General features: G+C 62.0%; 1 protein-coding gene across 1 annotated transcript; it reads right to left on the reverse strand.

The window, feature by feature from the left end:
• Positions 1 to 9,203: 9,203 nt before the first annotated feature.
• LOC111156257 (netrin 3) lies at positions 9,204 to 11,630 on the reverse strand. The gene is made up of 6 exons (XM_022517023.1): positions 10,703 to 11,630; positions 10,443 to 10,631; positions 10,203 to 10,352; positions 10,010 to 10,060; positions 9,806 to 9,880; positions 9,204 to 9,544 (listed from the first exon to the last, which is right to left on the reverse strand). The coding sequence occupies exons 1-6, from the start codon at positions 11,628 to 11,630 to the stop codon at positions 9,204 to 9,206; spliced, it is 1,734 nt and encodes a 577-aa protein (XP_022372731.1).
• Positions 11,631 to 13,843: the final 2,213 nt, after the last annotated feature.

The raw sequence follows: 13,843 nt of genomic DNA on the forward strand, positions 1-13,843 counted from the left end.
GCCCGTGTGGGAAGGGAGAGCTCAGCTCATGGGGCATTTGGGTATGAGACAGGGTCTGCGGGGCGGGGGGCAGCCTGAAGGGCGCTAACAAGTCAGGAATGGCAGACATGGCCGGTGGAGCTGAAGGACAGTGGCAAGAGGTGGAGGGTTGGGACAGGTCCCTGAGGCCGTCTGGCCTACAAGACAGAAGGGGCAGGGATGGGCCTGGCCATAGGCCTGGAGCAGGGCACATTCCAAGGAAGGAGATGACCAGCCTCTCCCAGTACTCTGGAACCTTCTTCTCAAGTCTGAGTCAAATCAGACTTCCTCACGAGGCCCAGTCTTCCCACCCATCTGTGGGGAGACTAGGAAAACACCCCATTCCACTGGCAGGAATATGCTGGAGGCCACGGGGAAAAGCAGCAAGTGGTAGTGTGGAACCTGGGAGGGGAAGAGGGGGCGGGTACGCATCTCCCCATCTCAGCCCTGGGCTGTAAGAGGACTCCATTTGTGCAGACAGTGGTGGTGATGGTGTCACTGACTGGGGTGCCCACAGTCACTGATCCCCCACATTCTCTTACTGTGCTGGCCCACTTTCACCCACCTCCCCCACTCCCACCACTCCTCTGGCTCTGGAACCTGCGATCCATAGCACCACCTCCTCTTCCTCTCTCTGAATGTGCCCTCACCCTTCTGGCCAGACCGCAGGGGCTCCCCTGGACCCAGCCCCCTCTATCTGGGCTCTCCCCCGCCCCGCTCCCCCTCTACGTGGGCTCTCCCCAGACCCTGACCCCCCCAGCTCTCTCCACACCCAGTCTCCCTCTGAGGTCTCCCCAGACCCTGTCCCCCCATCTCGGCTCTCCCCAGACCTCGCCCCCCTCTATCTAAACTCTCCCTGGACCTTGACCCCTCTACCCTGGCTCTCCCCAGACCCCATCCCCCTCTATCTGGGCTCTCCCCAGACCCTGCCCCCTCTAGCTGAGCTCTCCCTGGACCCGCCCCTCTCTATCTGGGTTGTCCCCAGACCCTGTCTCCCTTTATCTGACCTCTCCCCGGACTCTGCGACCCCATTTATGCTCTCCCCAGACCCAGTCCCCCTCTGTCTGAGCTCTCCCCAGACCCTGTCCCCCTCTATCTTGGCTCTCCTCAGACCCTGCCCCCCAGGGTCCTGGTTTCCTGGCCCCCCAACTCAGCTCAAAACCATCACTGCAGAGCACGAGGGGGCAGAGCAGGCAGCCTTGGCTCGATACTCCCCAGCTTTAGAAGCTTTACATCACTTTACATCACTTCATCCACATCCTGGTCAGCTCTGAAAGTGCCAGAGATGGGTGTCATGTGCACCGCACTCTCTCATGACCCCATCCAAGGGCTCTTCATGATGCGCTTCCCTCTTCCCACCCCTCCCCCTACCCAGCAGCCCCGCTTGGCTTCACCTCCTCGCCCTAGACCTGCCTGTCAAGCCCCTCCGGTCTTCCCCCCTGGGCCACCAGGCACACCCACAGGCGAAGCCGGCCCCACAGCACACTTCTCTGCACCTGCACACCAGCTGGAGGGGAAAAATGAGGCTGCCCTGGTCCAAGCCCTCAGAGGCCCCTGGCCAGCAGGCTCTCTGAAGCCGCACCCCAGCTGATAGCTCCACACCCACCTGCGGCCCTCCCGCTCTGCCCCTCAGTCTGCATGTCTCCTGGACCCTGACTCTCCCCTCTCGGGCACCCCATCTGCCGTAGTATCCCCTAAGAACCCACGGGCTGCTCTGGCCCTGTGGCTCCTTCTTCCTTCCCTCCCAGTGAAGCTTGTGGACAGAGTGGGTGTGCCCACCTCGCAGGGACACCCTTGGGTCCTTATCGCCCTGAAGCATGCATGGGTGACCCCGCTGCTCTCAGCTCTCCTCTGCAGAGGCCTCCCGCTTCCCACCCCCCTGACCCCTCAGCTGCCGGGCCTCTCCTGCTCCCATCCACGCACGAGTCTTAAATGTGGCTTTCACGGGGTCCACGCTCTGCTCAGCCTAAGATCCTCTTGTGAACTCAGGTCCTATACCTCCAACTGCTTTCTTGAGTGACGCTTACCACCCTACACTCCCCATGACCAACGCAGCTCTGGGCTGCACTGGAAACCCTTCCCTGGCCCCGCCCTCCCTTCAGGATCTGGCCCTGGTGTGTGGGACAAGCCCTGTGGAGGCGGCAGCAAAGCAGGAGACCCCAATCTCCTTCACCTGCCTTTCCTGGCCTCCCAGGCAGGGCTGAGGGTGCCCTTGCTGCACGTGATCCCTCCTCGGGCAAAAACGGCTTTAACTGTGGGCCCGCTGGTGTGAGGATGGGCTTAGGGGTCCAGCTCTTCCACTACATGATGATTTTTGAGTCCAGGGGCCTCCCGCCATAGCTGGTGTACCCGGGAAGGAGGAACCTAGAGAAAGCAACATGGAGACGCAGAAAAATCCCAAACCACTTTAGCCCAAGAGGAAAATTTAATTCTAAATAGTAACAACAGAAACGTTTGCCAACCTGTGCTACACACGTGACCTTCCCAGCAGGTGTCTGCATATAACACTGGAGCACAGGCTGTGCTCTGCCTCAACCCTGAAGCAGAACACAGGGATTTTCCAAATATTAATGGCAACTGGCAACTCCACAGTGACTACCAGGCAGCCAGTTCTGGGAAGCTGGATAGTGGCCTTCGCTGGTGGCACACGATGGAGGGCGCGTGCCAGGGACAAGGGGTGTGACCATTAACGAGGCACTAATACAGCACAGCTGGCTGGCCTATCTGCCTGTCTCCAGGCAGAAGTTCAAACGCAGGTCTTCCCAATGACACCTAAGCCAAGGGCACAGGACCTGGGACAGGTCCCTGTTAGGCACTCCAAAGAGTCCCCTCTGGCCCTCTGTTGGGTCAAACACCTTTGCCCCAGCCTGGCCTGGCCTGGTCTGCCCACAGGCAGGGGCTAAGGCTGGAATGAGGTTCTGCTAATGCAGGATCTGGATCTTCCCAGCAAAACAAGGTCTTCCCAAGAGCAGGTGTGAGCAAACACCCCCGGGGCACGGGAAACATCAGCCAGCTACACAGAATGAGAAGCAGGAGAAGAGGTCTCGCCCGTTGGCAGCATCAGAATTCCAACCAGTCTGAATTCCAAGCAAGGTGCCTGTCACAGGTGTGCCTCAGAAGGCTGGGCACAGAGCAGGTTCTGAGCAAGTATTTTTAGACCTGACAACAAAGCTGGGGCGAGAGAGAGTCTTGCAGTCATAATCATGTTAATAGGCATTCAAAACATCAAAACACTTCCTGGGCACCTGGTACCAAGTGCTGGATACAAAGACACAAGCTCTCCATGAGCCGCTGCCCCTGGGGACGTGGAGGGATGGACCACACCAACCCAGACGCAGGTGCGCAGAGAGGAAAGCACAGGGTGTCAGGTGCCTCAGCTGGGTCCTGCGGGACAAGGAGACCCTGGCCCAGGAAGAAGTGACAGCCTGGGCCCAGGACAGGGTATCAGGGGGCACAGCCACTCGGGGCAGTGAGCCCTACAGTCTTTAAGAGGACAGGCCACTGACCACCACCCACAGCGCAGATGACTAAACGTCCTACAGTCCAGCCGCACCGGATCCCAGAAGCCAAAGGACCTGAGACCAAGGCCTGGCGTGCACTGGGCGGTAGGGAGGGACAGCCCCAAAGGGCAGGGAAGGCTGTCTGAGGCAGGAGGAATTAATGCGTACACTTGGGTCTTTCTAAGTTCGGCAGCTTTACCAAGATTGAAAAGCTAGAATGATCCTTGCTGGACAAGGAATTCCTGGAGAGAGAGAACCCCTGCAAAATGATACAAGGAAATGCTGCAGGGACAGAATCGGGAGGGAAGTGTTCAGTGGGGTCAGGTAAGAACTACATTTAAAATACTACACAGTAAGGCTTTTATTGGTAACAGAATCGCCCATCAGTAAGCAACACCCCTCACTGTGTGTGGTACCCAATTAAAATTGTGTAACCATTAGGCAGACACAGTTTCAGATTATGGGAAACAGGCCAAGCCATATCTAGTATGTTCTCGATTACCTGTAAAAAGGGAGAGCAGCAAGGGAGGCTGGAGGGAGAAACCATGACCGCTCCCATGTGACCCCTGCCAGCAGGTCCTTGTGCAACACCCAGGGGAGACTGATAAGGTCCCACAGCCGGCTGGGGGGACATAACCACCATGGGACAGAATGAGATCTTGTCTCGGGTGCCCTAAGTGAGGAGCATGTTCCTTCACAGACAAAGATAACTTCTAACAGCCCACTGTGCACTTATCTGAAGGCCAGACCAGCCCTGTGGGGCCCTGTGCCACCTGACGGCAGAGAGAGGCTCCTTTTGCAACATGGGCCTTTCCCCACCCTCGCCCCCTCAGCCCCCAGGTGTGGGAGAAGACAGAAGGGGCACCACACACTTGCTCGAGGGAGCATCGAGAGTCTTTCCCAAGTCCCGCTTGCCGCTAATGCTGGTGTACCACACAGAAACTGGGGTCCCGGAGGTACAGCAAGGGAGCCTCGAGAATTCTGTAACTTTGAATCAGTCTCTGGGTGTGAAAAACACTTTTTTCAGAGATCTAACTAAGATTGCTCTGAGGGGACCAACCCCTGGTCTAGAGGGAAACGGGATCCTTTGAGATAAGTGACAATCTGGGTTTCCCAAAAGGCACATAAAGCCATGAGACAGGAAGGCCCCTGGCATCAATCATCTGATTTTGCACCTTGAGGATCTTACATTTCGCTGTTTACTCTAACCAACAAACTGGAGCCCTGTGACAAAGAAGAACCCCATGATCCTGCCCCCAGGCCCCAAGGCAAGGGCTTAGGAATCAGACTTCCATTCCCTTGCTCACCCTCTTCCTGTACGGACATAAAACTTCAGACCCCTCCAGGTTTCTCTCGCTTTACTCCACACACAGCCCTGGGAGGCCCACCCCAGTCCCTGCGGCTTCAGCACCACTGGAAGGAGTCCTGCGAACGCTCTGGAGCCCAGGACGCTCTCCCTGGCTCTAGACTAATGTACATCCACCTCCCACCGGGAAGCCTTACTGACCTTCAGCTCGACATCTCCACACCGGAAGTTGTCACCTTCCCCCAAACCAGCTTCCTTCCAGCACCCTGTGTGTGTGGCATGCAGCCGCCAACGGCTGTCACCCACTCTTGGAGTGTTCCTTACGCCTCCCTTCTCCCCGGCCCTTCCCCTCCCTGCAGCTGCCTGTCCCACGGTCCCTCTCTCCTTTCTGTCCCCCGGCACCCTTCCTCTGCGCTGGGCCTACGTCTGGCTAGGGAGGCTTCTGTGGCCCCTTAACGGCTTCTGACTCAGTGCAGGCCTTCACCACCCAACACAGCTACCGCTGCCCGGTCCCCCACGGAGAGGACGATCACGTCAGCCACTCACAAACCCGAGACCCCTTGGGGGCTTGCTTCCCACCGCTCTCGGGGTCAAGTTCAAACCTGAGCCTGGAACTCAAACCCTCTTTCCCAGTCTGCCACCAGCCTCACCTTCCCCGACCTCCGGGGTCTCCCGAGGCCCTTCCTTCAACTACAGGGTGTGAGATCATCAGGCCTTTCTCTCCGCACACGCATGGTCCCTTTGCCCAGAAGCCTCTCTCCCTCACACGGCCTCGCCACATCTATTCTTTTGTGAAAATTTAGCTCAAGTCCTTCCTAGGAATCCCTACGGAAGGGCAGCCAGAGGCTACTGCTCTCTCCCCTCTGCACAGCCAGAGGCTACTGCTCCCCCCCACCGGCCCCACACAGCGGCCCCCTCGTCCCCGTGCGGCCAGCTCCGGCACACGGTCTCCCGCATAGAGCCTCCTTGTACCAAGGACAGTAGGACCTCGATAAATTTGTGTTAGAAGCATAATGAAAAGCACCGAATAAAGAATTCAAGTGGATTCTTAATAAAATGCCTGAGGTGTTTTTTTCCCCCTTTGATATTATCTCCATTTGGAAAGTGACACTTGCAACAGCCACTGAAACTGCGGCTTTGAGTTGAAAAGGGCTTCTTTCTCCACGGACAGAGCTGTCATAACAGGAAAGGTATGCCTCAACGGGTAAAACATTGAACAGGGTAAACGTTAAGTGCTTTTTTATAACCTGCTTTGCTGTTCTTACGTACTTCAAACCAGAAACCATCTAAAAGCAAACACTTAAATATGTCTTCTGAGGTTGGCTCAGACCACAACTGGAATTAGGAGCAACACGGTGTACCCAAGGTCACTTGGCCTGCTGGACGGTCCTGGCAGGTGCGCTGGGGCCCACCTGCAGGTGAACCTGCAGACTCGGGGGGTGAATTTTATTGCTGTTATGAGAAGCCTGTCCAGGTGACGTCTCCGTTCCCCGAAGGTCACCCTTAACCCAGAAGGGAATTACTGCGCTAGCTTCGGGACCTCGGTTCATTTCAACAGCTGTTCAGAGATACCCGCCTGCTCCCTCCATGCCGGACACTAAGAAGGGAGCAAAGATGAACGTAACGCGGCTCTCACCCTGTTCACGGGGAGAGACAAGCTTCCAAACAGACCACTCGCACCCGAGAAGCGCTTCACGTAAAGACTTAATCTGAGGGCTGAGAAGATTAGTGGAGGACCAACCTTCAGAGCAAAAGAAGCACGTGAGGGGCTGCACCCCCGGCTAGGGCTAAGGGCAAAACCTTCGTGAGATTCCCTGAACTTTTCTTACTTGGGTTTGCTTCTCAAAGCCCGTACCCCTTCAAATGAATAGGACCTGCACGCTTGGCTCCAGGACAATTAGGTAAACAGTTACAGGGATCTGGTGCGAGTCCTCATCCTCAAGTGGAGGAAACAGCTACATCTGTGGAATAATGGGGTTTTGGAGCGGGCAGAGGGGGTGTTTTTTGTTTTTTGTAATTCGCCCTCTGACACCTGACCAAATATACATCGAAATAATGAAAACCAGCTTCGAGTGCCTCTATTGACCCCGGGAAGGCAGAAAGACTCCCGACTAGGAATAAGAAAATGGGCAAACACCAGAACGCCAGCATCACCACCATAGCCACAGAGCTACTGGCCACCAGGCCTGCGGCTCCCGTGCACGCTGCTATCGTAACAGTCTACCTGGGCCTCCCCATAGCCCAGGTGGCTCTTAGACAACCTTTAGCCTTTAATGTCAGCCCAGCCAGTGGCACTCCAGGAACCCCACAGCGTCTGTCCCTGTATGGAGTGAGGTCATCAATGAAAACCTGTAGCCAGGCCACCAGCACCCCTGCCCAAAGAAAACCCACACCGGGTGCAGCCTGTGCCCGACCTCCAGCTGTGCCTACTCAAGGCTCGGAAAGCACAGTACCAGGGGCCCTGCCGAAACGCTCCCTTCCCCCGGCAAGGCCTGGAGGATGGCTGCCGCCTGGCACAGCAGCCGGGCCAAGGGCTCCGAGGCTGGGCAGACAGGTACCTGGGCGGCAGGTGGGCGGCGGGTCCTCGGGGGGCAGGCAGAGGGCCCAGAGGAGAGCAGTTGCAGGTCTTCAAGGGCAGAACGTTATCAGAGAATCTGTTGCAATTTCGAGTCCAGGAGAGGATTTCCTACCCCGCAGAACCGGAAAGTGCCCCGAGAAAAGAGTGACACAGGAACAGCTCTTTCCGACGCTTCGCCCTGGGCCGACCACGGACCTCGGCTGGTGGGGGGAAGGGGGGGCGTAGGCCCTGCCCCCGCGGTGGGCGTCGGGCGGGGCTGAGATGGGCCCCTGCCCTGGGCCCCTCGCGCCCGGCGCTCGGTCCGCTGGGCCCAGCCCGGGGAGGGCGGGCAGGGCCAGGCGGATGGTCGCTGGCCCCGGGCGCACGGGGTCCGGACCCCTACCCGCGCCACTGCCGGCCCCAGCGCCCCGCCTCGGACGGAGGCCCCGCAGCCCTGCCCCACGTCCCCTCCCTCAGCACGCCCCCGCCGCGGTGACAGCCGGCGACCCGGCACAGCGCCGGGCCGTCACGCCCCCCGCCCGCCGAGCCGACCGCGCACCCACCTCCGCCCGCCGCGCCGCGCCGCGCCGCTTCTCCTCAGCTGGCCGAGCGACTGAGCGCGGGCCCTTCTGCGCACGCGCGCACGCGGCCCCGCCCCCGCCGAGCACGCGCCGCCGGCTGCCCACCCCGGGCGTCCGCGGGTCTCGGCCGCGGCGGGCTCTGGGCATGCGCGCTGGCGCCCTGCCTCCAGGCCGCGGGAGCCGGCGTTGGCCAGAATCGGGTCCCTGCGCTGAGGGGCGCAAGCCGAGTGGGCGGGGGATGCGGGGTCCCAACAAAGGCAAGGCTGGGGGCGTCCGAAACCGAGAGGGTTGCCAGCCAGAGTCGCCGCCCCGCCGGGTCACGCGTAGACCGGGGAACGCTCGTCTGCGTGGACACGACGTCCGGTCCCGAGCAGGCGGAGAGGGTGCGCAGGGGATCCTACGGGCGGGACCTGACCTGAGGATCCCTGAGGCCGAGGCCGAGAGAGACAGCCGGATGGAGACAGCATAGGGACACAGCAGGCCAAGAAAGGGGCCGAACTCAGGCAGAGACGCAGCGGGGACAGGGACCCGGACGCCCAAGCGGCAGAGGCAGGGCAGGCGGAGGTGACAGGCGGGCAGACGGGGACCGGAGGCGGTCGTCCTCGCTGGGGGAGGAGTCACAGCGCCCTCTGCGGGTCCCGGCAGGGGGCGGGGGAGCCAGTGCCCCCGAGCCCCACGGGGGTCCACGGGCGTCTGTGGAGATCAGAGTCCGTGAGGGTTGAAGCCCCCGCAGCCCTTGGGGAGTTTTCAGACCGTAGGTGGGTCCTGGCATCACAAGGGGGTTCGTATCTGTTGGGAGAGGGTCACGGTGCCTTTTAGAAAGCTGAAAATGCGCTCTGAGGGGTCACTGCATCGCAGGTGGGAGAGTCTCAGCGGCCCTTAGGGTGTTCGCAGAGCCTCGAAGTGTAGTTCGGCCCCCCAGGGCGCTCCCAGCCTTCTGGGACGATCGCAGTGTCCCTGGGAGGGGGAAGATAATGCGAGGATGGGATGGCAGCTGCCCAAGGGAGCCTCGAAGCAGCTCTTTGGGGCCATCACATCCCTCTCTGTCGGGGCGGGGTGTCGCTGAGTCCGTCACAGCCCTCGCAGGCATGGGCGCATGGCATCGAGGGAGTCGCTGGGCACGGTCGGGGGAGGGCCTGGATGGCGAAGCGCGCGACGCCAGCAAAGACTCCTCTGCGTGCGGATGCACTGGATGAACGTGCGCCTCGATGTGGAGGCAACGCCCCGCCCGCGCTCTGGGCTCAGGCAGTCCCGCAGCGACCCCGCCTCTCACGCCGCTGAAGCCTCCGCAGGCGCCGCGTCCACGCATCGCGCCAAGGCAGCACGAGGCTCCCGCGGGTCGCGCTGAGCCCGGGCCCTCGGCCCCCGACCGCGGTCACTGGCCCGCCGCCGAGCAGCAGGTAGCGGCGCCCCGGCAGCAGGCGCGGGCAGCCGCAGGCCGCGTCCCGCGCGGGCACCCACAGCGCGCTGCTTCCCCGCCTCGCGCGCTCCTCGCCGCTCCGGAACACTGCAAGCACGGCCACCGGGAAGCGCGTCCACGAGCCGTGCGCCTCGCCCTGCGCTCCCACCGCCACCTGCACCGCTGCGGGGAGGGAGAGAGGGGGCGGGGTCAAGTGGGGCGGAGCCGTGAGGGGGCGGGCGGTGCGAAGGAACACTGCGCGCCCGCGGTGTGGGGAGCGGGGGGCGCGAAAGGGACCGAACCGGGTGGGGGGCACTCAGCGCTGGGGTGGGGGTGGGCATCGAGAGGCCACCGGGAGCTGACAGGGCAGGGGCAGCGATAGTGGGAGGTGGGAGGCCCAGAGAGGGAAAAGAGCAAGGCGAGAGGGTGAGGGCAGGAGCCTACCGTAGTCCTTCCTGCAGAACTTCTTCAAGCTGATGCGGTAACTGCCCCGGGCTGGTTTGCAGTGCAAGTCGCAGTCTGGAGGGGGTGTGGAGGCTGGCACAGAATCCTCACCTCCCTACCCCACCCTTTCCTCTTCCCCTCCTTGAACCCATAGCCTTCCCCCACGCTCATGCCAATCTGGGACCTTGTTCTGGGTCCACTCACCCTGGGGCTCCACAGGGCTGCTCTCCTCAGTGGGTCCAGGGGCAGGAGTCTCTGTGAACAGGATGAAAGAACGGCCTGCATTGAAGAGGGACCATGTGCGGGGAGGGCTCAGGGGACAAGCCGGTACCAGCAGGGAGCTGGCGTGGGTGGCCTTGGCTGAGGTGGCTGAAGGAAGAAGGGCAAGGTCACTCACTAACACAGGGGGCCACTGGAGAGCGGCTCTGCTGGAAGCCAGGGGCGCAGCGATTACAGGTGAGGCCGGTGACGCCGTCCTTGCAGGGACACTGGCCTGTGGTCTGGTTGCAGGTTTTGCCAGCGGCACCAACAGGGTGACAGTCACATGCTGAGGACAGAGACAGGATGGTTAGAAGCCCATGTGGGAATGCAGGAAACGAGAAGGTGAAGATGTGCAGGTAGCTGGTGGCATGCTCACCCCTGCAAGCGCGGCGGTCACTCAGGGCACGCCCAGGGTCGCGATAGAAGCCCTCCCGGCAGTAGTGGCAGTGACGGCCTGCGGTATTGTGCCGGCAGTTGAGACAGACGCCGCCGCTGCGACGGCCGGACAGTCGGTACAGCTCCATGTTGAAGCGGCAGCGGCGGGCATGGCCGTTGCAGGAGCAAGCTGCAGGAAGGGATGGGTCAGGGGCAGGCTGGCCTGGTCCAGGATCCCCAGGCCACCCTCCAAGGCCTCACCAAGGCAGGCGTGGGCTTCCCGGGCCGTGGCCCGCTGCCATGGCCTGTCGCAGTAGAAGGGCTTGCAGCGGCCGCAGTCGGGGCCCTCGGTGCCATGCTGACAGTCGCAGATCAGGTGGCCCTGGGTGTCCAGCAGGCACCTTGAGGCATGCCCATTGCACTTGCAGCGCCCGCCCACCTGGAGCTCAGTAGCTGAGTACGAGTAAGGGACCATGGCCACGGAGTCCCTGGTGTCCCCCAGCACGGCAGGCCTTGTGAGCACTAGTTGAATGTCTGTGGCAGTCACCCAGTCTTGGAGAACTGGGCTGCTGTCCAGATCCAGGCCTGGTGGGCTTCCGTCCTGCACGCTGAAAGCCAGAAGGCCACCGCCATCAGGCTGGACCTGGGGCTCAGGGAAGCACAGAGCTTCAGGCCCTGGGCCAGGTGGGCTGTCCGCAGAGGCAGGTAGGCGGCCATAGTCCAGGCCACAGCGGGAGGAGAAGAAGCCCAGTGGGGCCCAGCTACGGCCATGGTCCTGTGACTTGAGCAGGGCCACCGAGGCCGGGGGCGCAGAGCAGAAGCGCAAGCTCACGAACACCAGCTCGAAAGCCTTGCCCAGAGGCACTGTGAGAGTCACATTGTGGGGCACCTGCGTGAGTGAATCCGAACGCCAGCACACAGGGCTTGTGGTGCTCCCCGCCGAGGTCAGGAGGGCGGCCGGGTGTGCCCGCCTCGGGTCCGAGGCATCACAGGCCCGCGTGGCCGGCCGCCCGCACGTGCTGGACGCCAGAACCTCGCGGCCCAAGGCGGCGTTCACCAGGCCGGGCACGCAGCCGCGGGGCGCACCCCCGTCGTCATGGCAGGGGTCGGCGGGCGCTGGCGGCCCCAGGCTCAGCGCGGTGGAAAGCGTGCCCGCGGTCAGCAGCAGCCCCCAGGGCCAGCCGGGCATGGCCGGAGCCGCGGTGAATCAGCCAGCCCGCCGGGCCCCACGCCGCTGCCCTCGGGGGGAAAGAGCCCGGATCCGAGGCTCTGCCCGCTGGCCCGCAATGCCGCGCAATGCCGGGCGGCCCCAGCCGAGGCCAAGAGGTGGGAGCAGCCGCGGGCACGCCCCGGGCCAAGCGCAACAGCGGGGATGCTGGCGCGTCCTCCCGCTGGGCCTGGAGCGTTGACAGGAGTCGCCCCAGCTCCCGGCGCCTCCGCCCGCGGAGGCCCCACCCGTCGCCCGCCGCTGCACTCACCCACCGAGGGCCGGGTCGAGCAGGTCTCCCGGCCTCCCGGGAAGGGCCGAGGGCGGGCGGGGCCTCGGGCGCCCAGGCCGCCGCCTCCTCCCGGCTGTAGCGAGGGCGGGCAAGCTGTGCCAGGAGGGGGTGGGGGGCGCAGTAGGCGCAAGCCTGGGCCCAGCCGGGGGCGGGGCTGCTCGGGCCGGGGAAGGAGGGAGGGGAGGGGAGGGGGCCTCGTCGGCAGAGCCGGAATCAGAAGCAGATTCAGACACTGGCTGGGCCAGCGGGGGAGGGGGCTGGGAGGCCCGGGAACCGGGGGAGGGGCCGGGGAGCCAGGAATGCGCCGGCGGGAGGGGTCTGGAGGGGGCGGCTCAGCCACGCAGCCCGTTGGGGACCACCCAGCAGGGTCCCCGGCCTGCATCCAGGCCCTGACTGCTCCTGGGGCTGTGCCACGTGCTGGGCGGGGGTCTGGCCGCCTCCTCCCTCAGACCCATCTGGCAGGCTGGGCCCTCCATCTGAAGGCTGGTGCCCTGATGCTCCCTTGGGTCTCTACAGGGAACACTCAGGGTTGTAGCAGCCAAGCAGGGCTGGTGGTTATGGGATGTCCCCAAGCAGTGGTCGGCTCCAGTAGAAAAAAACCCACAATTGGGACCAGGTCTGATTTTGAAACCAAGCTGCTCCAATTTCTGGCTCTGTGGTTCAGGCTCCTTAACCTGAGATTTAGTTTTTTTCATCAGACTGTTACTCAACTTTGCTGAGCCTTTGGTGGTGGGGGCGGGAGGGGGGGTTGACGAGCTGCAAAGGTATTGGATGCAGCCAGGGAGGGACTCCACAGCCTTGAGTCCTTCTTGCTTTATGTTCAGGAAGGATGTGTCCTCCCCGTCTGACTGGAGCTCGCCTAAGTAATGAAATTGGCATATGCCACCCAGATCAGGCCGAACTCGTGTCCCACAGCATCTCTGGGTCTCCATCTAGTTGCATCACCGAGATGGGGCCAGCCCCTAGAGGTGGCAGGGAGGAAGCAGAAGCTGGGGCAGGGGAGCCCACTAATTAACTGGATCCCGTGGGGTTCGGGTTCTTGGTCAGCAGTCGAGGACCCCTGTAGAGGTTTGGGAGTGGAGTTGGGCCCATGGGGAGGGCCTGGTCACATGTCAGAACCTCTGAGCCTGGACCACATGCTGGCAGGTTTGAGTAGAGAAACTGAGGCAGGAACCCAGCCGGGCAGTCTGGGCCCCAGCTGGGGATGGGGCAGCTGCAGCGGAGAATGACCCAGTCAAGAGAGACCAGAATGGCTCCGGATAGAGACCACTTCCCCAGAACCAGTAAGCCCCTGATGGAGGGGGCCCAGCGGGAAGAGTTGGCTGCATATGCAGAGGGGCCAGGGAACACGGGAACGTGTGTGACATGGGAGAAAGTGTGAGAAGTTTCAGTTCAGGCCAGGCCCAGCAGCTGATGGAGGTTGCCATGTGGATCCGTCTGGGCTGGCGGAGCTGCCTCTTCTACAAGAAGAAGGTAGAGAGAAGCAGTATCTTCTTGCTGTATAGGAGAGTAGGGACAGGGGGACCCTGGAGCCTCCCAAGGGAAACCAGAAGAGAAGAGGATGGAGCAGCCAGGAAGATAGGGTGATGGGACACCTGAAGTGACTAGCACTTTCTGGTCAGGCCCTCACAAATGCAGGGGTGGGGGGGTGCAGGGGCTGATGAGATCATGGGAGGCTTGGGAAGAATCCAGTCAGAGGGGCTGCTGGCTTCTCTCCCTTCGCTTTTGGCAGCAGCAGGGCTGCTGGGTCGGTGGGTCCCCTCTGCCCCAGGTGCCATGGCACCTAATCTCAACTTCGAGATAAAAAAAACGTTCCCCTTACAACAGATAGCCGTGGACAAATGAGGGCGCTGACCCAGAGCCCAGTCTGCTCCAGCATGAGTCAAGTTCAAAAACGGCATTT

This window comes from Enhydra lutris, unplaced genomic scaffold, assembly GCF_002288905.1.
Source record: "Enhydra lutris kenyoni isolate GAN:26980312 unplaced genomic scaffold, ASM228890v2 scaffoldscaffold45, whole genome shotgun sequence".
Taxonomy (NCBI): domain Eukaryota; kingdom Metazoa; phylum Chordata; class Mammalia; order Carnivora; family Mustelidae; genus Enhydra; species Enhydra lutris.

Coding starts and splice junctions, on each gene's coding strand:
- LOC111156257 (XM_022517023.1), bottom strand. CDS start 11,630: ATGCCCGGCTGGCCCTGGGGGCTGCTGCTGACCGCGGGCACGCTTTCC. Junction 10,632..10,702: donor GGAAGCCCACGCCTGCCTTG/GTGAGGCCTTGG, acceptor CCCTTCCTGCAG/CTTGCTCCTGCAACGGCCAT. Junction 9,545..9,805: donor GTTCTGCAGGAAGGACTACG/GTAGGCTCCTGC, acceptor CCCTCCCCGCAG/CGGTGCAGGTGGCGGTGGGA.